The 26,599-nt window shown below is 35.3% G+C and overlaps 1 protein-coding gene across 1 annotated transcript in view; it reads right to left on the minus strand.

Moving 5' to 3' along the window:
• Window positions 1-7,207: 7,207 nt before the first annotated feature.
• Window positions 7,208-26,599, minus strand: part of ANXA10 (annexin A10) — a 93,434-nt gene continuing 74,042 nt past the window's right edge. Inside the window, exons 7-12 of the mRNA XM_021674002.2 lie at window positions 15,937-15,990; window positions 15,747-15,840; window positions 14,391-14,486; window positions 12,303-12,361; window positions 9,908-10,030; window positions 7,208-7,559 (exon numbers count right to left, since the gene is read on the minus strand). Of these exons, the coding sequence (XP_021529677.1) occupies window positions 7,491-7,559; window positions 9,908-10,030; window positions 12,303-12,361; window positions 14,391-14,486; window positions 15,747-15,840; window positions 15,937-15,990 (495 nt within the window). The 3' untranslated portion in view covers window positions 7,208-7,490. The remainder of the gene's footprint in view (window positions 7,560-9,907; window positions 10,031-12,302; window positions 12,362-14,390; window positions 14,487-15,746; window positions 15,841-15,936; window positions 15,991-26,599) is intronic.

The raw sequence follows: 26,599 nt of genomic DNA on the forward strand, positions 1-26,599 counted from the left end.
CTTGGCTTATAGACAAACATCTCCCTATATCTGCACATCATTTTTTATCTTATGTCCAAGTGTCTGCCAAATGTCTACTTCTTATTAGAAAAATAGTCATATTGGGTAAAGGCCCACTTCAATGACCTTATTTTAACTTAATTACCCTTAAAGACCCTATCTCAAAATATGATCACATTTTGAGGCACTAGGGGATAATACTTCAAATATAAATTTACAAGGACATAATTCAGTCTATTACAGTATGTCTGTGTCTCTATACGGTGCTGTACAGTTTTAAGACACACAATATAAGTAATCTAAATGAATCTTTTCTTTTTTTTTTTTTGAGATGGAGTCTTGCTGTGTCACCCAGGCTGGAATGCAGTGGCACAATCTCGGCTCACTGCAATCTTTGGCTCATGGGTTCAAGACATTCTTCTGCTTCAGTCTCCCAAGTAGCTGGGACTATAGATGCGTGCAACCACACCTGGCTAACTTTTTGTATTTTAGTGGAGACGGGGTTTTACCGTGTTGGCCAGGATGGTCTTGATCTCCTGACCTCGTTATGTGCCTGCCTCAGCCTCCCAAAGTGCTGGGATTACAGGCATGAGCCACTCACTGCATCTGGCCATGTATAATCTTTATAATATGCTGTTGCACTCAGTTTGCTGGTATTTTGTTGAGGGCTTTTTGCACCTATATTCATAAACATTATTGTTCTATAGTTTTCTTGTGATGTCTTAGTCTGGCTTTGATATCAGAGAAATATTAGCCTCAGAATGAATTTGGAAGTACTCTTTCTCTTTTGATTTTTGACTGAGTAGAATTCAACAATGAAGTCAGCTGGTTTTAAATAATTGATTCAATCTTTTTGTTTATTATTTTTGTTTACATAGAGGTTTCATTAGATTTCCCATTTCTGTGGAATAAGTTTTGGTAATTTGTGTGGTTCTAGGGTGCTCATTTCATCCAGATTATATAATTTTTCTTTGGTAAGCAATGGTTTATAGTATTCTTTCATAATCCTTTTTATTTCAATAGCATCAATAATACTTTTTTCATTGATCTTTGAATTTAGTTATTCATATCCTCTCTCTTTTTTTGTACAGTCTGTCTAAAGGTTTGTCAATTTTGTTGATCCAAGATCCAACAGATACTTTCTATTGTTTGACAGATACTTTCTATTATGTTTTATTCTGTATTTTATATTTCATACTATAAAACTTTCTATTTCCTTTCTTCTACTAGATTAGTTTTTAGTTCGCTCTACTTTTTCTAGTTCTTTAAAGTAAAAAGTTAGGTTTTTTATTTTAGACTTTTTATTCTCTGTGTTGGCATTAATTGGTATAAGTTTCCTTCTGAGTACTGCTTTCTTAGCATATCATAAGTTTTGGTATGTAATGCTTTAATGTTCATTTGTTTCTAATTTCCCTTCTGATTTTTTCTTTTACCCATTATTTCTATGGTATTTAGTCTCCCTATAGTTGTCAGTTTTCCAATTATTCTTTGAATATTGATTTCCAGATTTATTGCATTGTGATCTGAGAAGATATTTCATAAGATTTAACTATTTTTAAGTATATTAAAACTATTTTGTGGCCTAAATTATGGTCTATCATTGAGAATATTTGATATAGACCTGAGAAGAATATGTATTCTGCTGTTGTTGGGTGAAGTCTTCTAAATTAGTCTCTTAAATCTAGTTATGGCATGTATGTTATTCATCCCTTGTTGATCTTGATCTTTTATCTATTCTATCCATTATTGGAGGTGAGATATTGAAGTCTTCAATTAATGTTTTTGAATGGTCAATTTTAATTTTTTCCTTTAGTTCTGTCAGTGTTTGCCTTATATATTTGGGGGCTCTGTTATTTGGGACCTATATGTTTATAGTTGTGATAACTTCTAGACAAATTAACTCTTTTCTCAATACGTAATGCTTTCTTTGTAACAGTTTTTTTTTGTAGTTCTTTAATATTTTTATTCATTAAATGTTGAAATTATATCTTGATATATTGAGTTTTATATAAAATAGATTATTAGAATTAAGTTCAACTGTTTCTGTTTTCTTTCTTTAAAATTGTATTTATATATTTTCCTCAAATTTTATTTTAGATTTAGGATGTACATATGCAGTTTTGTTACTTGAGTATATTGTGTAATGCTGAAGTTTGGGGTACAGATGATCCCATCACTCAGGTATTGAGCATAGTACTCAATGGCTAGTTGTTCAACCCTTCCCTTCCTCCTACCTTCCACATCTAGTAGTCCCTAGTTTCTAGTGTTTTCATCTTTATATCCATGTATACCCATTGTTTAGCTCTCTTTGATAAGTGAGAATATGTGGAATTTGATTTTCTGTTCTTCTGTTAATTCATATCTTGCTGCAAATAACATGATTTTGTTGTTTCCTATTGCTGCATAGCATTCCATAGTGTGTATGTACAACATAATCTTTATTCAATCCACTGTTCATATGTGCCTGGATTGATGCTATGTCTTTGCTATTGTGAATAGAGCTGCAATGAACATGTGAGTGCATGTGTCTTTTTGGTAAAACAATTTGTTTTTCTGTGAATATATACTCAGTAATGAGATTGCTAGGTTGAACAGCAGCTCTGTTTTTAGTTCCTTGAGAAACTAAAAAAGGACATGAACTGCAAAGGTCATGAACTCATCCTTTTTTATGGCTGCAAAGTATTCCATGGTGTATATGTGCCACAAACAGTGGCTGAACTAATTTACAATCCAATAAGCAGTGTATAAGCATTCCCTTTTCTCTGTAGCCTCACCAATATCTGGTATTATTTGATTTTTCATAATAGCCATTATGACTGGTGTGAAATGGTACTTCATTGTGGTTTTGATTTGCATTTATCAGATGATTAAAAAAATATGGAACTTTATTTGGGAAATTTGTTGGCCACTTGTATGTCTTCCTTTGAGAAGTGTTTGTTTGTGCCTTTTGCCCATTTTTTATAAGGTTATCTGTTTTTAGCTTGTTCAATTAAGTTCCTAATGAGTTCTGGATATAAGATTTTTGTTGGATACATAGTTTGAGAATATCTTCTGCCATTCTGTGACTTGTCCATTTCCTCTACTGATAGTTTCTTTTCTTTCTTTCTTTTCTTTTTTTAATTGTACTTTAGGTTCTGGGGTACATGTGCAGATTATGCAGGATTGTTGCATAGGTACATACATGGCAAGCTGGTTTGCTGCCTCCATCCCCTCATCACCTATATCTGGCATCTCTCCCCATGTTATCTCTCCCAACCTTCCCACCCCCACTGTCCCTCCCCTAGCCCCCCAAAATGGACCCCAGTGTGTGATGCTCCCCTCCCTGTGTCCATGTATTCTCATTGTTCAACACCCACCTATGAGTGAGAACATGTGGTGTTTGATTTTCTGTCCTTGTGTCAGTTTGCTGAGAATGATGGTTTCCAGATTCATCCATGTCCCTACAAAGGACATGAACTCATCATTTTTTATGGCTGTATATCTACTGATAGTTTCTTCTGCTGTTCAGAACCTGTTTGGTTTAGGTTCTACTTGTCAATTTTTGTTTTGGTTTCAATTACTTTTCAGAATTATGTCATAAATTATCTCCTGAGTCTGATGTTCAGAATAGTGTTTCCTAGCTTTTCTTCTATGAGCCTTATAATGTGAGGTCTTACATTAAAACCTTTAATCCCTGTTGAGTTACTTTCTGTATATGGTGAAAGGTAAGAGTCTAGTTTCATTATTCTGCATATGGCTAGCTAACTATCCCAGTATTATTTATTAAATAGGGAATCCTTTCCCTACAGTCTATTTTTGTCAACTTTGTTGAAGATTGAACAGCTGTAGGTGTGGCTTTATTTCTGGGTTCTCTATTATGTTCCATTGGTATATGTGTCTTTTTAAATTTTTCCTTATAGTTTGAATTTGAGTAATGTGATGCCTCTGGCTTTGTTGTTTTTACTTAGGATTTCTTTGACCATTTTAGCTCTTATTTTTGGTTCCATGTGAATGTTAGAATAGTTTTTTTTTTCTCATTCTGTAAAAAATGACAATTGCTTTAGGCAGCATGGCCATTATAACATATAGATTCTTCTAATTCATGAGCATAGAATATTTTTCCAACTGCTTGTGTCATCTATGATCTCTTTTTTTATTATTATTCTTTAAATTCTGGGGTACTTGTGCAAAACGTGCAAGTCTGTTACATAGGTATACATGTGCCATGGTGGTTTGCTGCATCCATCCCCTCATCTTACCCCAATCCCTGCTATCCCTCCCCTACTTCCCCAGGCCCCCAACAGGCCCTAGTGTGTGGTGTTCCCCTCTCTTTGTCCATGTGTTCTCATTGTTCAACACCCACTTATGAGTGAGAACATGCAGTGTTTGTTTTTCTCTATTCTTGTGTCAGTTTGCTGAGAATGATGGTTTCCAGCTTCATCCATGTCCCTGCAAAGGACATGGATGCATCTTTTTTATGGTTGCATAGTATTCCATGGTGTATATGTGCCACATTTTCCTTATCCAGTCTATCATTGATGAGCATTTGGGTTGGTTCCAAGTCTTTGCTATTGTTTTTTGTCCTTCATTCTATTGCTGTGATTTATCATTATATTTATTCATCTGCACATGTCAAACTATCATAGTATCCCTGGGATAAGTCCCACTTGTTTGTGATGTATTATCCTTTTGATGTGCTGTTGGATTTGGTTTGACAGTATTTTGTTTAGGATTTTTGCATTTATGCTCATCTTGTGTATTGGCCTGTCATTTTCCTTGTCTGGTTTTGGTATCAGAATTTGGTAATGCTAGCCTTGTTGAATGAATTAAGCTGAATTCTCTCCTCTTCAATCTTTTGGAATAGTTTGTGGAAGATTGGTATAAGCTCTTCATTATACATGTGATAGAATTCAACAGATAATCTATTTGGTCCTGGTCTGGGACACATTTTATTACTAATTCTATTTTACTATTTATTATTGGTAGTTTCTTGTTTTCTATTTCTTTCTAATTCAATCTTGATAGGTTTTATGTTTGCACAAATTCATCCATCTCTTCTAGGTTTTACATGTTATTAGCATACAGTTATTCATAATAGTCTTTGATCATCTTCTATATTTCTGTGATATCAGTTTTAATGCCTCCATTTTCATTTCTGTTTTTGTTTATTTGTATCTCTCTTCTTGAATAGTCTAGCTAAGAGTTTATCAATTTTGATTGTTTTTTAGAAGAACCATTTTTTCATTTTGGTGATCCTTTGTATTGATTTTTTTCAGTCTCAACTTAATTTAGTTCTGCTCTAATCTTTATTTTTCTTTTCTTCTGCTACTTTTGGGATTTGTTTGTTTTTGCTCTTCTAGTTCCTTGAGATGCATTGTCAGATTTTATTTGAAATATTTCTTTATGTAATTATTTATTGCTGTAAGCTTCCTTCTTAGCACTGCTTTTGCTGTATCACACAGGTTTTGGTATGTTGTGTTTCCATTTTCATTTGTCCAAGAAATTTTCTGATTTCTTTCTTAGTTGTTTTTACTGATTTGATGTTCACTTAGGAGCATGTTATTTGGTTTCCACCTATGCGTATACACACCAAACTTCTTCTTATTTATTTTTAGTTTTATTTCATTGTAGTCTGAAAAGATGCTTGATATGATTTTAATTTTTTAAAAAAATTACTGGGACTTGTTTTATGGTCTAACATACAGTCCTTTCTGGAGAATGTTGCATATGCTGATAAGAAGAATGTGTCTTCTGTAGTTGTTATGGAAAATGTTCTACAAATATGTGTTAGGTCCATTTGGCATAAAGTACAATTTACTTATTCATTTATTTTTTGAGACAGGGTCTCACTCTGTTGCCCAGGCTGGACTGCAGTGGTGTGGCTACAGTTCACTGCAGCCTCAATCTCTTGGGCTCAAGCAATCCTCCTACTTTAGCCTCCCAAGTAGCTGAGACTACAGTCATGAGCTACCATGCCCAGCCCTAAAGTGCAGTTGAAATCCAGTATTTCTTTTTTGATTTTATTTATAAATGATCTGCCTAATGCTAAGGATGGGGTGTTGAATTCTTGCAATATTACTGTATTGGAGTTTATCTCTGTGTTTAGATATGGTAGTATTTACTCTCTGAATGTGGGTGCTCTAATGTTGGGTACATATATATTTAGAATTGTTATTTCCCTTTACTGGATTGATCCCTTTATCATTAGGTAATGACCTATGTAGTCTTATTTTTACTTTTTGACATAAAGGCTATTTTATGTAATATAAATATAGCTACTCCTGTTTGCTTTGCGTTTCTGTTTGCTTGAAATCTCTTTTCCATAGCTTTATTTTCAGTCTGTATGTGCCTTTACAGGTGAAGTGCATTTCTTGTGGGCAGCATATAGTTGAATCTGTTTTATCCTTTCAGCCAGTGTATATCTTTTAAGCGGAGAATTTAAGGTGTTTATATTCACGGTTATTACTGATATATGAGGTTTTGTTCCTGTTATATTGTTGTTTACTGGTTGTTTTGTGTATTCTTTGCTTCTTTTTGTTCTCTCTGTTTATTCTTGTGATTTGGCGGTTTTCGGTGATGATACCATTTGACTCCTTTCTCTTCCTTATTTGTGTGTTTGCTTTACTAGTAAATTTTATACTTTCCTGTGTTTTCAGGATGATACTTTTCTTCCTTTTGGTTCCAGGTTACACTCACCCATCCTGCCTCTGCTTTCAGTCTTGGCTAGACTGTGGCATCAGTTTAGGTTATCCTCCAAGTCTGATCTCAGTGTATATTTTTCCTTTGTCACTCCTAACTTCCCGAACCTTGAGAGACAGGAGAGACCATGCTCTACTGATGGCACAAAGCATGTATTAACTGCCAAAAGTAATTGAGGCTGCTGTTAAATGGTGAAGATAAAAACAGAGAGAAATGACTTTTCTTGTATAGCTTGGGCAAGTAGTTGGTTAAGTACTGTCTCAAAAAAATAGCTGGAAGTCAAACACACACACACACACAAACAGACACACACAATTTTTACATCCAAATCTCTTATACACCTAATCCAGGCAAGCATATATCTGGCTGCATTTTGCTGTTTTATATCTTTACTTATTTTTAAAGCCTGATTTAGATAATCACTCTAGATTTATTGTAATTGTACAGGAGCCTCAAAAATTCCCCAAATAAGGATGGTTATGCTACATTTTCCTTGGTCTTTCAAATCATGATAAAAACAGCCTTGTTGTAGGTTGTTGGTGGTTCATATTTAAATAAAGTCTATTTCACTGAAATTTTTCTATTATTCCATCATGCACAATTTATTTAATTGCTGATTAGATAATAGGCAAATTTAGTATCATATACTTTCATTCATAGTTTTCTTTGGCTTAGAATAATTTCAAAGATAGAAGAGAAAATACGATTGTGTAGTTTTGTTATAGTGCCATGAACAGTACAAATTTATGAGAAAATCTCTGTTTGGATGTGTCTAGAAAGAGGAGTGCATTGTGCTCCAAGTCCTCTTCATTTTAGTAGTCCTCAGCATCACCAGCACAGATGGCAAGCAGTGCTTTTTTATAATGTCCTGAAGCAAAATTCTGAAAATAAAAAATATATTTGAAATAATATGTCACAGTAGTTCTAAAAAGGAAGCATAATTCCTCTGAACTACCCTAGGAAAGAGCCATGGACCATTAGCCTTTCTAAAATCACTTACTTTTCTCATCTAAAGATTTAACATTTCCTAAATACTATTCCCAGTGGAAGTTGTTGAAGAATACTACTCTGGTTAGAGTCAGTAGTATGTGGTTTATATAAAGTTGCTTGAACCTGAATGTGTATTTATAAGAACAATAACTTACCTTAGAATTAAATATTCTCCTCAACTTTAGGAAGACATGTCCTAATATTAATGTTATAATTATATGTGAATGTAGAATGTAAAGAGATAATTAATATGTCCCAAAAGATTTAAAAACGTTTGCAATTATTAATGTAGCAGTAATTCTACCTCAAGAAATATATTTTAAGAAAGTTACTATCAATCATTGATAAGCACAGTTTTATGCTAGAAATATATACACCATCATATTATGTATAATAGTGAAACACTGAAAAGCAATGTATAATAATGTGTGGTGGTTTGTGTACTTTATAGCTATGCAACAGAATACCATGATTCAATAAAAATACTCTTTTACATAGCAAAACATATTATTATTTATAAATTTTTAGAGAGTGACTGAAAAGAACCTGTCTTGTGTGTTCAGGTAGCTATGACAAAAACACCACAAACTTGGTGATTTATAAACAATAGGAATTGATTTCTGACAGTTCGAGAGGCTGGCAAGGCCAAGATCAAGCAGATCTGGTGCCTGCTGAGTGCCCATTTTTTTATAGACAACCTTCTTCTCATTCTAAGCTCACATGGCAGAAGGGAGGAAGGTGTTCTCTTTGGCCTATTTTATAAGGACACTAATCCTGTTCATGGGCCTTACCCTCATGAGCTAATCACCTCCCAAAGATCCCCACCTCTTTATCTGAAAATTAAATCAACAGAGCTTCAAAGAGAGTTAGGTTATTACCACTATTATAGATTATATTAATCACTTTGGGATTAGAATTTCAGCAGATACATTTTGGGGACACACAAACATTCAGACCATAGCAGAATAAAATTTTATTAATGGTTATCTGTAGAAAATTAGGGCAATTTTAATTTTTTTATAATGGTTTTCTCTAATTTCTAAATTTTCCAAAATCAATGATAGTAATTAATATTATTATAAAATGTCTCTTTGTTAAATATCAACTTTCATATTAAGATGCTTTGGCACAAAGTCATGTAATTATAATTCAGTGCTTTAAATGTACATAGTAAAGTTGCATTAATTACATTTTCATATTAGCAGACTTTGAGGTGGTTGTGATTAATTATAATAAGTGCCTAAGAACCAATTTATTCATTTGGAAAATGAATCATGTCCTGCATTTCTCCATGGGAAATGCTTATTATCACTAAAAGAGTTTAGGGTTTTGAAGGTGGCTGTAGGAGAGTTTTATCAAAGATGAAGGAATAAGATTTCTCCTAAGTGCTCCATCAACTCTTCCTCCTGGAAACCGTTTTAACTTTCCAGGGGTCTACAAAGTTTTCTGTCTTGTGTGGACTCTTGGGCCTTAGATTGCATCTAGATTACTCTTTCAATAGAAACAAAAGCACTGCTTCTTGCAATTAAAAATTTCAGTAGAAAACAATGTGAACAAGGTAATAGCTCTTAGCTCTGTGCAAAATAGAATTTAAGAGATAGTCTCATGTCCCTGTGCTTGGCTTGAAATTCTTTAAACTTATTTTTATTTTCCACTAGGCTCTCAGTTATGTAATGGTCATATATATTCTGAGAATTCTTTGTTAGGTGTTATCAAAATGCAGGGTGAAGTGTAAAAGTATCAGAAGGAAAATATTGGCTTGTTTAGTACTGAATCATTGGTCCTTTGCCTTTCAAGGGCTAAAGGGATAAGGATATGCAGAGTTGTACATAGCTACAAACACTAAGTCCTTCTGAATTAGCCGTTTATGATATTTGACCAACTGCCCTGACTTCTATGACAATATGAGAGGAGAGCTGAACTGATTTAAGAAACCTCTTCACAATTAATGCAGCCTTTTGCAATACATTTTTTTCCTGAGCCTGATCATACTTCAGACATTAGCTCTTTAAGCACAATTATAGGGAATGAATATTTTGCATGACTGCCTCAATGCTTCTGGGTAAAACACATCAAAGAGAAATACGTTCTGTCATTGAGGTAAAGAGTTTTCTAAGTTACCCCTGTCTGAATAGTTAACTTTTTAGACTCTGCCATGAAGTTATTGAATGAGAGCTTTTATCTCAGTTTCCAAAAGGATAAAATGTGGGTCAAAATAAACCACGTATAGGAGACTTACTTTGATATCATGAAACAGGGATTTTCCATATCGCTCTTTGTATCGTTTCCTTATGGTCAGCAGGTCTATTTCACTTCTGGCAATTAGAATCCTGATTACAGTTTTATTATGGAAACCAAAGTCCTAAAAGATACAGAAAAGTGGGGGAAATGAGAAGACGGCCTCTTGAAAGTCAATCTGTCCCAAGTGGTCTCGCCCTTTTTCTGTAGTCATTTTCTCTTCTTTCCGAGCTCCTCAAACACTGGCATCACTGGCCACGTAGGGCGTGGCTTGGATCCTGAGTCGTTTCTTTCACTTCTCCCTGTCCCTTACTGCATGCTGAAAGTGACTTACTCTCTTCTATATTGTAAATACCTGTGCTCTCTATTTCAGTGCCACAACCTCGACTCTGACCCTTATCATTTTACCCTGATTCTACAGTAGCTGCTCCTCCTTTTTAGGCTTGTCAGCCTTCACACTGTCCTGCTCATGCTGCATTAGAAATGGCAAATCTGATCCTGTGGTCCTTCTAGGTAAGAATTCTTCCTTCTAGAGGAAGACATTCTGAACTCTGTCAGATGGATATTGATTTGTCTAAGAAAGCAATAATGTTTTAACTTTATTTTCTGGTCATTATTGAGAAATCGTAGAAATTAGAATTCTAGGTGCTTCAAATAGTTGCTGATTTAAATTCAAATGCAGAAAAATACAACATCAATATCTGTATGCTAGCCCCAGAAATACTACACCCTAAAAAATCAGTTTCAAAATGTCTTTCCAAATGGAGTAAATGTGACATCTAGTGGCCAGCAAACAGAATCTAATCTTTGAAGTCTAAATGTTTCGGATGCATATCACTAATAAACCTCTCATAATTTGAGGTGGTTAAAATGAATGATCTAACCAAGTATTCAAATTTAAATTACAGAACATTCACTTAGAATGCACTGGAGAATAACACAGGATATAGCTTTGGTTTAGGGGTGATTAAAGCAGCTTTTTGACAAATATTTGACATTTGAGGTCTTTATGTATTAAAAATTACATTACTTGAATATACAATCCTTCTGTCTATCTACAAACTATTTGCCTTATAGCACACACAGCAAAAATGTGCTTTTTATTTATTATTAGAATAAGTAGCCTTGAATTTGTGCATAATTGTAAACAAGGTAATTGTGATTATTTTCCCACACTCATTCACAAATGAAGCTTCATACTATTGTTGTAGTGGTTGATTCTTTGAGAAAGAAATAGCTGAAATTGTCCTAATGGATTTCTAAATACACTATTTCAAATAAATGTTTAATCAAATCAACTGTGTGTTCTAGAAAATAGAATAAAACAGAAGCGAGACTGTGAGCATTGATCTTTCTTTTGTGTTCTGGCATTACACAGGTTCTTCCTTTGCATAAATGAGAAAATACACTGCAGAGGATATAAAATAAAATATTCCTATTAACATATTTTCCCAGCATGCTGGCTACTTTTAAGAAGTATATCTGTTAAATTTACTTTGAGGATAAAACTGGTTATTAAAACTACTGTGTTGTTGGATTTTGTTTAATTATTTTATTTGCGTTTTCAAGGCTATGTCGTGTATAATTATCTGTATGAGACTTTCTTTTTCTAACTATGTTTCATGTACATATGGATAAGGTGTGCATTATGTGATGCACTTAAGTGTTTGTTTTTTAAAAAACGAATGCTCCAAACTCTGTGTGAATGAATAACACACTGAAGTATGAAAACATAGAGTTTATGGTTTTCTTGTTATCACGTCAAATACCTTTTGAAAATAACACGATACTTAAAAACCGTGTTTTTAAATATTATTAACACAATTAGTAACAAAAATAACACGATATTTAAATATCGTTTTTAAATATTGACTATTTAAAATATTCAATATTGAAAATAACATGATATTTAAAAATCGTGTTTTTAAATATTATTAACATAATTATTAACAAAATTATTGACATAATTTTTTGCATTGAAACTTCAGGAATGTAGCAATTTCTTGCTGAGAGTTTATAATGTTTTTGCGTTTTCTGCTTGATATCATATGTTTTGTACTTGCATAGGTCTGATGTGGGGGTCTCTGGAAATATACAAAAACATTTGAATTTACCAGTTTCTGCAGATGTGAAAAAATTTTAAAGTACACAGGGAGATAAACCCCAAAGACCCATACTTTTTGGTTCCCTAAATTTGATACAAAAGCATAGCCTTATTTTAATCTGATATGTCTTATTTTTGGTTTCTAAACCTTTCTTTCAGTTGGGTGTATTTTCTTTGTACATACAAGTTCCAAAATGGTAATGAACATTTAAATGATGGAACTAAAATTAATTCTTTGAGAAAACAGACACAATTTCTGGAGAAATTTTGAAAACATATAAGTCTTACTTACATGGATTGCACAATATAATCTATATGCAAAGTAGGCTGGTTTATCTCGAACACAGAGAACTAGGAGAAATCAGAGAGAAAAGAAGCATCAAGAGTGAAAACATATTTTCTTCAGAATTTGAGAAACAATAACACTTTTCCTGTTACAATTCTTACATTGTATCATAATTTCAACACTTACAGTAATGATAACACCATAAACCACAGAAAAAAATATAAAGCAACAACATTATAATGAGTCATGCAGATTTTCACTTGGTCTATTTCTATCTGTTGGAACTCTGTTAGTTCCTTCATATAGTGTAGTGAAGGAAATGTTATCCTCTTTATCTGAAAATTAAATCAACAGAGCTTCAAAGAGAGCTAGGTTATTACTACTCTTATAGATTATTATTATTGTAGGAGTCAATATGACATAGCTCCCATATAATGCATTCATCGATTTGAATACTGTTTTTAGTAACTTAAGCTTTGTGAGTAAACCTGAAGTCTCTAAACCTGGAGAAATTATATGGACCACAACTGGTCTAGACCAGTTTTAGAAGTCATCTAATAAAAACTGCTAAGGCATTAGAACAGCCTAGCACCTGGTCAACAGTTATCCTTCCTGGAAGTCAGTTGATGATCATAAACATTCAGTAGTCTTTATTTGAATAGTTTAACAAATAAATACATGAATGGGTAATATAGGAGAGGCTATAATTTCTAGCCAGAAGAAAATCATTGTCACAGTGTTTCCCTGGTAGTTTAAGTAATTATTTTAGACTGTGAGATTATACCCTCATCTTTTCTTTCATTTTTAGTACACAAAGCCTCGTACTCACTCTTCAGTCACTATTCATCATAAGTTCCTTGAAGGCAGCGATTTGTGCGGTTTCTCTTGTTTCACTGTTCTATCTGCAGTGCCTAAGTCCGTGTCTAGAACAGTAGGTGCTCAACAAGTGTCTACTGAGTGAATCAATCAGTTGGAATGTTTCCCCGCATTTTTAATGTCCGCCACTTCCTTTCTTATGCTCATCGCTTTGTGGCAGTAGTCTATAGCGGAAAGGAAGCTATCCTGAGATTCAAATATTATGAGTTTTAGTCATAACTTTGTGGTTAATCATTTGAGGCAGTCAATTTCCTTAGGCATTGTTTATAAAATGAAGGATTTTGATGTGATATGTGGTTATTAAATTTTGTAGATAATTTTCTGGAATAAATGTGACATTCTCAGAAGAAACACACAGATATTAATAGTCATTTTTTGCATCCTCTTTTAGGGGTTCCATCAAACCATTTTCTTGGAACCCTAGCTTGAGACTTCTTTACTAGATAAACTGCAAAAATTCCTTTATCTCTCAGCTCTCATACCCATGTGTGCCTCTGTCATTCAAGGATGGAAAATCACAATGTTCATTTATTCAACTAGTATCTAAGTGATGACTTGACTATGCCTGCGATGGATATTTCACAATGACCCGCTTTGGTTATCCCTGAAATGTGTGCTGTCACCTCACAAAGGTAGTTCTATTGCAGTTTTTCTGGATAAATAGCGCTGTTTTATCCTCTACGGAGGGATATCGCTTCTTAGAAATGAACAAGAGGTGTGTCACTATCGCAATAGCCTGAGGAAAATCACTACTTGGTAAATCTCTTTTACGGTAGGATTTACTCCTAAAACCAAATTTATTAGTAATGGTGACTAAAAAATCCTTTTCCTTCTGAAGAGAAGAAAACCACACTGTTAAGTATTTATCTGCTCTTGAGCCAGGGAATGGAAGTCAGTAAAGATAAAATGGATTGAACAGCGTGAGAAGCCAATTCTAAAGAGAAAATATCTGAGAATGATGTGTTTTCTGATATGAAAGTTGAAGTGGCTGTCAGGGAAGGGCATGAGTTCGTTCAAGTCACCAGGTTGCCAGGTGGTGCATTTTATTGGTAGCTGATGTACTCTTCCCCTGTGGAGTTTACATTCTTTTAAATAACAAAATTCAAGGGAAAATGACTCCATCAAGAGCTTACTCATGCACCCCTAGTTCAATCAGAGCCACTCAGCATTTATTGCAAAAGAAAATGTCTGCTGTGCTTCCAATAATTTATTACTTACCAATTGCAACTAGCAGCTCCTGAAAGTATCCATCATAGCATTCATTAATGGCATCTACCATGTCTTGCCCAGAAATATTTTGAAATTCCTGGAAAACTTCAACAAATTGATGTAATTCAAAGGAGATTTTGTATATATTATAAATTTATAATACAAATATTAGATTGTTACACATAGTGAAAATTTGTATTTTCCATAAAATAATTTAAAACACTACCGCGATCAATTATGTTTAGTATAAATACAATGGAAACAAATACAAATACTCTTAGTAGAGGCAGCATAAATCTTGAACTTCAAAGGCCTGCTATGATTCTCTTCTCCTGGGGAACAAATGCCACCTTGAGTGGGACCCACTAACTCACTGCTGGTTTACATGGAGAAGAAGCACACTAGCCATTATTTACAAACCAGTTATTTAAGACATACATGATAGACATGTCAACAGCAAACTTCCTACTTGAGCTTAAATGTGAGAATTAGGTGTAAAAGTCCTCTCTGTGATGATTAAAATAGTGGTTGTGATATCAATAAAGAATATTCTGAGAAATATGAAATTAACTTTATGAGTGTAGACTAAAGTTTACTAATTTAGAATTGTATTAAAGTAAGATTCCTTATTTCAATAACTTAGTTATCTGACTGTATTCTAGGCAACTTTAGATTTCAAACATTCTTACAGAAAATTAGAAGCAAGGAGATGTCTTATTATTATTATTATTATTATTATTACCTTAAGACAGGTAATGCCTCTTAATGACTTGTAAAATCTAGATATGGGATTGGGTTAGGGTAGCCCATCTGTTGAAAATTGTCAGCATTTGTGTGTTTTATATAGAAAAAACAAAAATTTTTTTAAATAAGGGAAAAAGAACAATACAGTAGTTTAGGGAATGTCAAACAAAGTGCAAACTAACATGAGTGCACCCTCTAAGACCAATAAGGTTCTCTCAATATTGCAGAAGTGATGACGTCAGTAATAATGGCCTTGATGCAGTATTGACAGGTTAAACTATATTTACTACATACTTTGCAAGACAACATATAATATACCTAATAGGAAATAGCTAATATATTTGAATAAGCACTCCATCAAATACAGAGATAATTTTTAAAATGCTCAGTATTTGAAAATTACATCATTCAGTTATTGGAAAAAACAATAAGGAAATATTTATTCCTTAGTGATGTCATTAAATAGGGCATATCTTATAAACAAAATTCAAAATAAGTACCTTTGAGATAAATGACTTTCCTCTATTTCCTTGTAATATTTCATATTTGTTTCAAGTTAACCACCTTCTTTTTGTTATACAATAGATTGAGTAGCTGGAAAGAAACCCAGTGAATAATTACCCAGCCACAGCTGCTGGTAGCTCTTGTTGCACAGGATCATTTGCAGCATGGTTTTATGCTCCCCTGTCTTCTGCTGACAGGCTTCCCACAGGACCTGAAACATTAGCCAGCAGAGAATGAGTGTCAGAACCACTCCCGCCCATTTTAACCAAAGTTCTTTGCAGTCAGTGTGAGAACTGGTTCTAGTTACCATTGCATCCTGAGCAGCCATAGCAGGGTCTGTATATCCTTCCTCTCTGGTCCCCTGCAAAGGAAGCACGGGTTTTCAATGTAAATGTTCTTAGTCAGCAACTCATATAGGATTAGTGGGACCAAAGTCCTTCAACCACCAAACACTCTGATTGTTCCTAAGGAAGTTCTATTATTATCTGGAGTAAGTTTTCATTTCCTGAATTCTCAAATACTTTGGAAGATAGTAAATGAGGTTTTATTTTAAAATATACATTATTTTGGTTTACTGTTTCTTTGCCATACTGGTAATCTTTGAAAGACATTGAGGGATTTTTCAGTTTTCCAAGTCTCTGTGGAGTATCTTCTCCCTTATCAAACTGAGCATCCACTGCCTGACCATGGCAATGGGTGGTAGAAATGGGTGTGAACACCGTTAGAGCAAAAATGCAGAGGAAGTCCGTCTCTGACTTGCACAATAGGATTTATACACCAATAAAATAGTAATGAAACCTAGACTTTATGCAGTAAGAATTATTGTAAGTCTTTAAACTCTCACTCCATGATCATTTAAAGAACAGACACAGTCCAGTTGATCATTTGAAATATGAGGGAAAGGCGCTAACCAGTGCAGGGTCCAAAGGTTCCTGAGGGATATGAGGGCCAGTGGGGAGAAGGAGGTAGGGACGCATGTGATCAGTCTATTTAATTGTTTATTATGGGTCGAGATATAGAGGGGAGGTTTCTCCCAGCTCCAACTATGTTAATAGAATACTGAAAATACAGTAGCTTCTGCTTCTACCATTTTCTTTTTGAGACAGGGCCTTGCTCTGTTGCACAGGTTAGAATGCAGTGGTATGATCATAGCTCACTGTAACCTCGATCTCCTGGACTCAAGCAATCCTCCTGCCTCAGCCTCCTGAATAGCTGGGACTACAGGTATGTGCCACTGTGCTTGGCTAAGATTTTTTTCTCAGAAAGGGGATCTCACCATGTTGACCAGGCTGGTCTTGACCTCCTGGCCTTAAGCGATTCTTCATTCTCAGCCTCTCAAAATGTTGGGGTTACAGGCATAAGCCACTGTACCTAGCTCTATCATTTTTTAGAACACTGAAAATAGCCACAGTGCAGTGAACCCAGTGAGACAGCAAGATCGGGCACAGGGAGGTCTTAACACAACTTCCTTGAATTAACCTCAATCCCTAAGTAGCGTGATGGGTCCCAAATTTCTTACCTGTTCCCAATGGAGGAACTTGCAATCTAGCTGAGAACCTGTGGGGAAGCTTGCCAGACTGAGTTGTTTGTGACCATGGCAGGAACAGTGTTCCAGAATCCAAGGGCTACAGGATAGACCACATTGACTTGAACTGTATGAGAGACACAGCTAGGCCTTAGGGGGAGTCTTCAGCTCCCATGAGAGTAAAGGTGAGGCTAAATCATCATGAAAGGTTACTCTGACCAAAGTGGTTAGTTTGGCTCTGACCAAAGTGAGACAGAGAAAAGATCATGAATTAAATTGGTGGCTTATTTTGGCAGCTAATACTGATAAATGCCCATATGCTGGTCATTGACACGTCATATGTTCAATGTCCAGAATTGCCAAGAATAGCCATTCCATAGTCTAAACCAGCAAAGATGCAGAAAATATCTTGATCTAAGGACACAGTGACCTTCCTGTTGCCAAGATAGTTCATAACCACACACACATCTCTCTACCAATTGCCTTCTTGGAGAGAAAGGAAGAGGATGGCCAGAAATCTGTGAGTCAATTACTTAACTCAATAAAAGTATGAATGAGACTGAACATGCACCCACATTCAGTATTGAAAGTATTGCATAGTCTAAATTTGCCATTTTAGATTAAATATGAGGGCTTTTTTTCTTGATAACAAAAAGCTAGAGCCATATGAGAAAGTGCAATTTATTCACAAAGAAGTGAGCAAGATACCATTTGTGAGTAAATTTGTAGCCCTGGAACATTTAACGTTTAATCATAACTAAAACACTGTATGTTGCCTAAAGGTGAAAAACTGATTGAAAATAGGTATGAGTTTGCCAGTCACATTTCTTCTGCTTCAATTTCCTTTGTCTAAAATACCAAGAGACTAAGAATGCAAGTCTTATTTTAAAATCTGTGTATTAAGTTAAAGGAGGGAATAATTTGATTGAGTGGTAGGACTATGTGTTATTTTCAAATCATGAAAATGTTAAGGTGCAGGTACCTTTGGAGCTCCATATCTTATTCTGGAGATACAAGTTAGAGATATTAAGTGAATTGCACAATTGCCCAAGATCTGATTGTTAGAGAAGAATGTTTATAAAATTTCAGTGGCATTTCTGACTCTGAGATCTGGTTACCATACTCTTTTCTTAGCTTAAGTAACTTATTATTTTTACACAGTATGCGCTGGCTCCCTTTCAAATTCTCTCTTATGATTTTAACTTATACCAAGCAACAAATAATTAAAAGCAATTAATATGCTATATCTTCTGTGATTATATGCTATTTATTTAATAACATACATTTATAGTAATTCTTAGTTGTCATCTTATTTGATCTACCAGTAGGATTTGGTTTAATTGACACTGTCTTCTCGCTATACTTACTTGGTTTCCAGGATCCTATAACCTATTTTATTTTATTTTATTGGTTATGCCTTAGTCTTATGAACTGGTTTCTCTTCTTTCCAATCTCTTAATTTTGGAAGCTCCAAGTAGTCAATCTTTGGTCATATTTTTGTCTGTCTTTACATTTCTTCTCTTGGTGATGCTATCTACTCATGTGGCTTTAAATTCCATCTATATTGTAATGATACCCGTTTATCTTACCCATTTATTTGATCTCAGCAAAGATCTGTCATCTGAACTTCAGATGTGTATATTCCAATTGCCAATTCAGTATTTCCACTTGATTTTCTAATACACATATCAGGTTTAGCATGTTGAAAATCCAGTGCCTTGACTCCCTCCACCTCAAAACCTTTCTGCATTCCCAGTCTTCCACACTATACTTCATCCTTTCTGTTGCTCAGACTAAGAAACAGAGTCACATTTGATTCCTTTTTCTTTCGCCTTTTCATATCCCACATCCAATTCCTCAGGAAATAACAAAGACACTGACTTCAAAATAACACAGGATTTTCTTCTGTGTGTTTGGCCAGTTGGATATCTCCATGGCTGGCAATGCTCCTGCCTGGGACTTGCTCACCCCAAGCTTGTGGTAGGAGGTACCCTGCTCACCCAGCCTGTGGGGCTGTTTGGCTTGCAACCTGGCCTGGATCCCATGGCCACTGTGACTGCGTGCTCAGCCTGCAGAGTGAGGGGGTGTGTGAATAAGTGAGCATGTAGTCCAGCTAGTGGCTCCAAGTGCTGGCACAGGTTCATGCTCCATGTGGGGCTTGTGGCTGGACCAGGCACGTCACAAGTGACTCCACTGTCCAGACAAAGGGGACATGGTGGTCCCTAAAAACTCGGAGATACCAGGTGAATGGGGGTGTGTTAATAGCTCTTTTAGTTCCACCATCTGCAGCCTGACTAAAGGGGGCGTGTGGAGCCAAGCAGCTCCTTCTCCCATTGCTTGGTGAGTGAGAAGGTAGTGCTACAGACCTACAACTCTATTCACACTCACCATTTGGCAGGTCCCAAGTTCTTGTTCCACATCCAAGAAGAATGAGGTTACATTGACATCCAGTGGGTGAGCAAGGCAAAGAGTTTTATTGAGTGAAGAAGCAGCTCTGAGCAGAGACAGACCCAGGTTGAACAGTCCCCTTACCCAAAGTCAGGTAGTCCTTTCCCCCCCACCATCCAAAGGTGGGCAGTCCCCTGGTCTGGCTGAGTCCAGGGATTTTATGGGCTCAGAATGGGGGAGTATGTGCTGATTGGTTAGTTAGCATGCAAAAGCCACCACTCAAAAGATGGGCACAACAGTGTGAAAAACCAGTTCAGGAAGGGTAGTTAAATGTAAAATAGGGGGCTGGGCGTGGTGGCTCATGCCTGTAATCCCAGCACTTTGGGAGGCCGAGGTGGGTGGATCACGAGGTCAAGAGATCGAGACCATCCTGGTCAACATGGTGAAACCTCGTCTCTACTAAAAATACAAAAAATTAGCTGGGCATGGTGGCACGTGCCTGTAATCCCAGCTACTCAGGAGGCTGAGGCAGGAGAATCGCTTGAACCTAGGAGGCAGAGGTTGCGGTGAGCCAAGATTGCGCCATTGCACTCCAGCCTGGGTAACAAGAGCAAAACTCCATCTCAAAAAAAAAAAAAAAAAAAAGTAAAATAGGTGGAGGGTGGGGATCAACCAGAGGAAAGCACCTCGAATGGGAAGAGGGGTTCTCAATCTGGCCTGTGGATTTCTCTAAGACTTGTAGATGGGTTTTCTGCTTTAAACTGCCTTTGGTTTGAAGGTCAGGTTTCACCACCCCTATCTGCCTAAAGATTTATCTGTCTCCTGCCTCTATCTAAAATACATCCAGAAATTGGGCACATATCACCACTGCCAATGCTCTCCTGTGGGTCCAAGTTAATATCATAGCTTGCTTTACTGCTGAAGCAGGCTCCTTACAGGCTTCTGTTTCTACCTTTGTCTCTCTATAATCTTTTCTCAATATAGCAGCTATTATGAGTATTTTAAAGCATAAGATCACATTCCTTCACTAACGACCCAGTAATGACTTACCTCTTGTCCATTTCACTGAAAATAAAAGCCAAAGTTCTTAGAATGGCTGCAAGATTTGACATAATCTTACCACTTGCTACCTTTTTGTTTTTTGAGACAGAGGGCTTACTCTGTCACCCAAGCTGGAGTGCAGTGGCATGATTTTGGCCGATTGCAACCTCTGCCTACCAGGATCAAGTGATTCCCCTGCTTCAGTCTCCTGAGTATCTGGGATTACAGGCATGCACCACCATGCGTGGCTAATTTTTGAATTTTCAGTAGAGAAGAGGTTTCACCATGTTGGTCAGGCTGGTCTCAAACTCCTGACCTTGTGATCTGCCTACCTTGGCCTCCCAAAGTGCTGGGATTACAGGCATGAGCCATTGTGTGCTACTTCTTTGAATTAATATATTATAGTACATTTCCTTTGCTTGCTCAGAGGCCACCAATTGGCCTTGCTATCCCTCAAACCCATTGGCTTTTTTTTTTACTTTACACTTTTTCTCTAGCTATACTCTTTTCTTGGAACATCCTATCACATCAGTTTAAACTCATTCGTTTATTCACATCTGTACTCAAGTCTCATCTTTTCAATGAGACCTACCCTGACCAACCTGTATAATATGGCAACCTACCCATAATGCCCAGCCCTACAATACCTCTTCCTGTCACTCTGTTCTGCCATATCTTTCATCAACCTTCTAATATTATACATAATGCACCTATTTATTAAATTGATGTTTAACTGTCCATATTCTCTTGCTAGAATGTAAACATCTTAGGGGCTGGGATCTTTGTCTCTTCTTTTCACCTATAATTCCCAATTATCTAAAATCATGCTTGGCACATGATAGGCATTCAATAAATGCTAATTGGAAAAGTAAAGAAATAACTTACATAGCAGACTTCTAAGATTCCTTAGTGGATGTGGAAAGATTTTCTGGATTATTGATATTTTCTTAGTGATCTTCAACCTTTATAGCTAAGTCAGCTCCTGGCCTTGCAAAGTTTGTGAGAAATATTTAAGAATTGTCTGTAACTTTACATATCTGAAATATTATTTGGAAAGATAATTTGTTTTGGACATTTAACTTGAAATGGTGCCCATCTGTTTATTTTCCTATGCAGTTAATTGCCAAGAGCTCTTTAAGCAGACTGGTGGATTTAAAAAATGTGAATAAGTAAGATTTGGCTCTGGCAAAGGCAGAGCCAAGCTGGCTTTCTCACGTAAAGGGCCTAAGAGAGCCACATAGTATGTTTAATTGATGTCAATACTGGAAAATGGCATACATTAATACAGAATTTAGTTTAAGGGCATGATAAAAATGGGAAAGGAAGAAACTAAAAGAAACAAGATGTGGGTGAAAATATTTGGAGGAGAATTGATTACAGATGAATATTGAAAGCTGATGGCAATAACACTCCCAGAAGCCTCATTGAATGAGTTCAAGAAACTGTCATAGGAGAATCCTGAAAGCCAAGGTGAGCAGTAAGTATCCAATTGCATTCTTTCTCTCCCTGAAAACATTTATCATCTCCAGTGTGATTTTCAGATATTGATTAATTAATCTCTAAGTGACTAATTTTTCATTATTCGACAGATAATTAGTGCTTTCATATATCTTTGTAATAGAAGAATGCAGGAAGCATTGTGAGCCAGGTTAATAATTGGTATTAGTTTTCAAGAAGAATATGTTACAGCTCAGTTGTTTCCTTATTAGAAATTGTCCCGTCAGGAAACACTTTATAGATTATAAAGTAAAAGATCTTCTCTCCTGGAAAATATGACAATGATTTTGAGCACTTTCCATTTCATAAAAACCTAAGGCTCCTATGCTTCAATTACCCCAGTCTCTATTAATTCAAAAAAATAGGTGTGTCTGAATTTTAATGATGTTAAAAATATGAAAACCATGGGTCATCTTTCCTTTGATTCTAAAAGTGAAGATGCATAGGGAGGTAAAGGACTTGATTATAACAACCAAATAATTAGACAACTTTTCTATTGGGAAGAAATTGAAAGAAGAATGAGCTCATATCCTTTAATTTTCAGAGTAAAAACCTGAATCTCATAAAGGTTAAATGATAAATCCAAAGACATAAAACTGAATTATAACAGAGCTAGAGGGAAACATATAGCTCTTGCTGTTTTACACACGTGTGCACACACATAGAGAGAGATGGAGGAGTAGGGAGACAGAGAGAGAGAATAATGATCCCAAGACCATGGAAGAGAAGAGGATGAGAGAGATTTGATTACAGAGCAGTGTCCCACAGTTATCCACTAGGAACTCACCAGCTCCAAATTTCACCTCCCTCTAGGAAGAAATTCCATTTCTTTTTGTAAAACATCTAGACAGATTCTTTCTGAAGAGGTGTACACCACAGATAATAATCAAGAGAAGTGATGGACTTTTAAAACCCCATTATTCACTTTGCGTCTTTTCCAATTTTCTGAATTTACTGATCCAAATCCTAAGTCAGTGGTTTTGAAACTGAGGAGCCATTAATGTAGAAATGAGAAACCAATAAAAAATCTTCAAACTATTTAAAAATCGAAGAGAAGTCATACATTTTACTAACAGTATAAATGGTCATGAAACTTCTGATTTTCAAAGAGACTATTATTAAAGGAGATGATGTTAAGTCTTTAATAGGTTGTTACCTCTATTTTCTATTATGAATTAAATAATCTTTGTGAAATATGTTATTGCATTCTTATATATTTTAAATTTTAAGGAAAATGTACTGTGAAACCTTATAAGTAATGTTAAAGTAAACTTTATTAATTTTCCTTGGCTTCTTATAAAATGTAAGTCTTGATTCAACCGCACTTTTTGGTATTCTATGTTGAAAGGAAAATTTTAATATACTTAAATCTGTTCTGGCCGGGTGCAGTGGCTCATGCCTGTAATCCCAGCACTTTGGGAGGCCAAGGTGGGCAGATCACCTGAGGTCAGAAGTTCAAGACCAGCCTGGCCAACATGGTGAAACCCCATCTCTACTAAAAATAAAAAGGTAGCCAGGTGTGGTGGCATGCGCCTGTAATCCCAGCTACTTGGGAGGCTGAGGCAGGAGAATGGCTTGAACCTGGGAGGTGGAGCTTGCAGTGAGCCAAGATCACATCATTGCATTCCAGCCTGGGTGACAGAGTCTGACTCCATCTAAAAAAAACTGTTCTGAGATTAAATACTCACACATACAATTTAATGTTTCAATTCTAGAAATCAAACAAGACGTAACACTTTTGGTGGAACCACAAACTGAAAAGAGTCTTGGGTCCTGGATCATGGTTTAGAGAAGAGCTTTATGCATATCAGGAACCAAAAGCCTGAAACTCTAAACTTAAAACACAAGCAATAGAATGGCGATCCTGCCCTGTCTGTGGTATAAAGGATTGGCTTTTTCTGTTAAGACAAAGTCTAGGAGATAAAGTTGTGTGCAGAAGTAATAAAGACCTGAGCTATTCATACATATGATTCATAGAAACTTATAGGTGCTACGGTTTTTGAAATTTTTAATGAAATATATAAGAAGAGAAATCAAATTGAAAATTCAAGTTGATGTCATTTTTCAAAAAAAGTAATACTTCATCCTGTACATTCATAATCCAAATTAGGTAAAAACCAGTGATAAAATTTTGTGTGTTATTTAAAAATATATGTATATCTACACACATAATGTCATTATATGTACAAATATTCATACTCATGTGCACATACTATCATTAATAAAGCGTTGTTTAATTTCAGGAAAAAAAATAACTGCAATTTAGAATAAAATTGATTGCCCTGTTACATCCACTCATTGATTAGTTTTTCCCTTGTAATTTATTTTCCCTCATGTTTCATTTTCAGAACTTGTGTTTCCCCCTGAAATACAAGAATGTTTGCTTTATAAAAATACCCTGTGATCCTCATTCTTAGATGTCAGTTATTTTAGGTGGTTTATAGCTCAAGCTTTAAAGAGATGAAGAAATCCTAAGAGGATTTGAGTTTTGATGGTTGACATTTTACCAAACAGAAGTAGAATTGGAGTGGAACCAGATGGGGTTGGAGGTAGGAGCAATACAATTGAACAGTAGAGATATAGGGCATCTAGGCCTGATTTCACGTCAGCCCTTTCGTGAAGGTGACCTGTAATGTCAGACACACCACTTAACCTCTCTAAGCTTAAGTCTCCGCATCTCTACGCAGAGGGGATACTGCCAATCGGGTTTCCTGGGAAGCTGACTTTCAGATGGAAATTAGCATAGAGCCTGTTAATTATGGAATGTTCTTGAGATCAACACCTATGAAAAGGAGGAAACAGAAGCAGGATTTGGCTGTGATATAGTCCTAATAGAATTAAATGGAGTCCTTAGGAAAATAATTTTCTTCTTACTAAACAGCTTATGTTTTTCTTAAATGAATTAAAATACATTTGTAGGTAGACATGAAAGCAATAAAAACTTGTTTGATATTAGGATTTATAATGACTTATAATGGAACTGTGCCAAGAAGAGTCTCTGAGTGGAAACTGTTGCTTTAATTCATATTATTGTAGCAACATTATGCTAAAATTAAAAAATAATGAGCCTTTTAAATTGGGAAAACTTTTTAATTAAAATTCATCTTATAAAATGTAAAAGAAAATATTCAATTGCCATACTGTCAAGTGAGATTATTTTAAAATAGTAATTATTATTGAAAATGTATTTTTCTACAAATGACTTCAACTTCTGTTACAAATTAAAATGAGCTTATACCTACGTTTTACCAGAAGCTTCAGTCTGTACTACGAAAAACCAAAGTATCGTTTCTCCACTGACATGTATAATCCTACAGATTAAAATCCTCAGCATAGAATGATTAACTGAGGGTGGTGACAGGGAGAGTTTCATGAACTTTGCAGCCAAACCACAAAAATCCAAATTAAACCAAACCAAACCGAAACCAAGCACAACAAAGCAAATTCTTCATATTGCTTATAAAAATTTCATATAAAATAAAAAATTTTCATTGAAAGGGCAATGGATTTACTTGATAATATGCCACATTTTCCAATGGAACAATTTGAAGGAGTCCAATCAGCCCAGATGACCAGTCTTTCTTCAATGTGGGACAGATTATATTTAGCTTCCTCAGCAGTTTTTTGGAGAAGATTACCTTATTCCTAATTCAAAAGTGACAATAACTTGGGTGCATACATGTATGCACACACATACACACACACACGATAAAAAAGGACTAAAATTTTTATTGCTTGTCAATTAACAGCATTATTCATTTGTATCTGCTGGCACACACACATACATATATATATTTTCGTGAATATATATATTTTCTAAGAATGAATGTGTATATATTCATTCTTTAATTGAATTGTTCTTAGAGTTATATTCGAGTTATATTTCAAATATAATTTACATGTTATAAAGTTTTTAATTACAATGAACACGCATTAAAGGAAATTATATCTCCTGGGCTTGAACATGTTAATCCACTCCAAATGAGGAAAATAGCAAAATAAACAATAAGAAAAAATAGGGAAAATAAGTATTAATTTAAACTTGTACACTGTCACTGATATTTTAAAGGAGTGATTTATCATTAAGAACCATTTTCTTTCTTTAACTATTTTCTGTATATAGACTAGTTCTAGACAGGGTAGAAACAATTATTAACTTTAGCTCTTGTTGCAGGAAATGATACAACACTTTAGCTTCAGAAACTCAAAGAAGTTATCTTTTTTGCATGTTTGCAAAATAAAACGTTAGAAATCTCTTCAGTTAAACATTTAAAGACCTGAAATTTTGTGAGAAATCAGCAAATGGTATGGTTTATTTTCCTGAATGATCGGGGAATTTTCTGCACTTCTGTTCTGACTTGAATGTTTCCTTGTTTCTGTTCATTCTGTGATAGGAGCTAGGACACCAAGAATTCAATCTAACAGTGCTCACTGCTAAAATGTGGCTATTAAGAGAATCTGAGCAATAAGATACAATTCTTCTTACTAGCCTTTTCCTGCCTGAATATATGTTCCTCTC

This window comes from Aotus nancymaae, unplaced genomic scaffold (genome assembly GCF_030222135.1).
Source record: "Aotus nancymaae isolate 86718 unplaced genomic scaffold, 86718_ANA_hifiasm-v0.15.2.pri h1tg000115l, whole genome shotgun sequence".
Lineage (NCBI taxonomy): Eukaryota > Metazoa > Chordata > Mammalia > Primates > Aotidae > Aotus > Aotus nancymaae.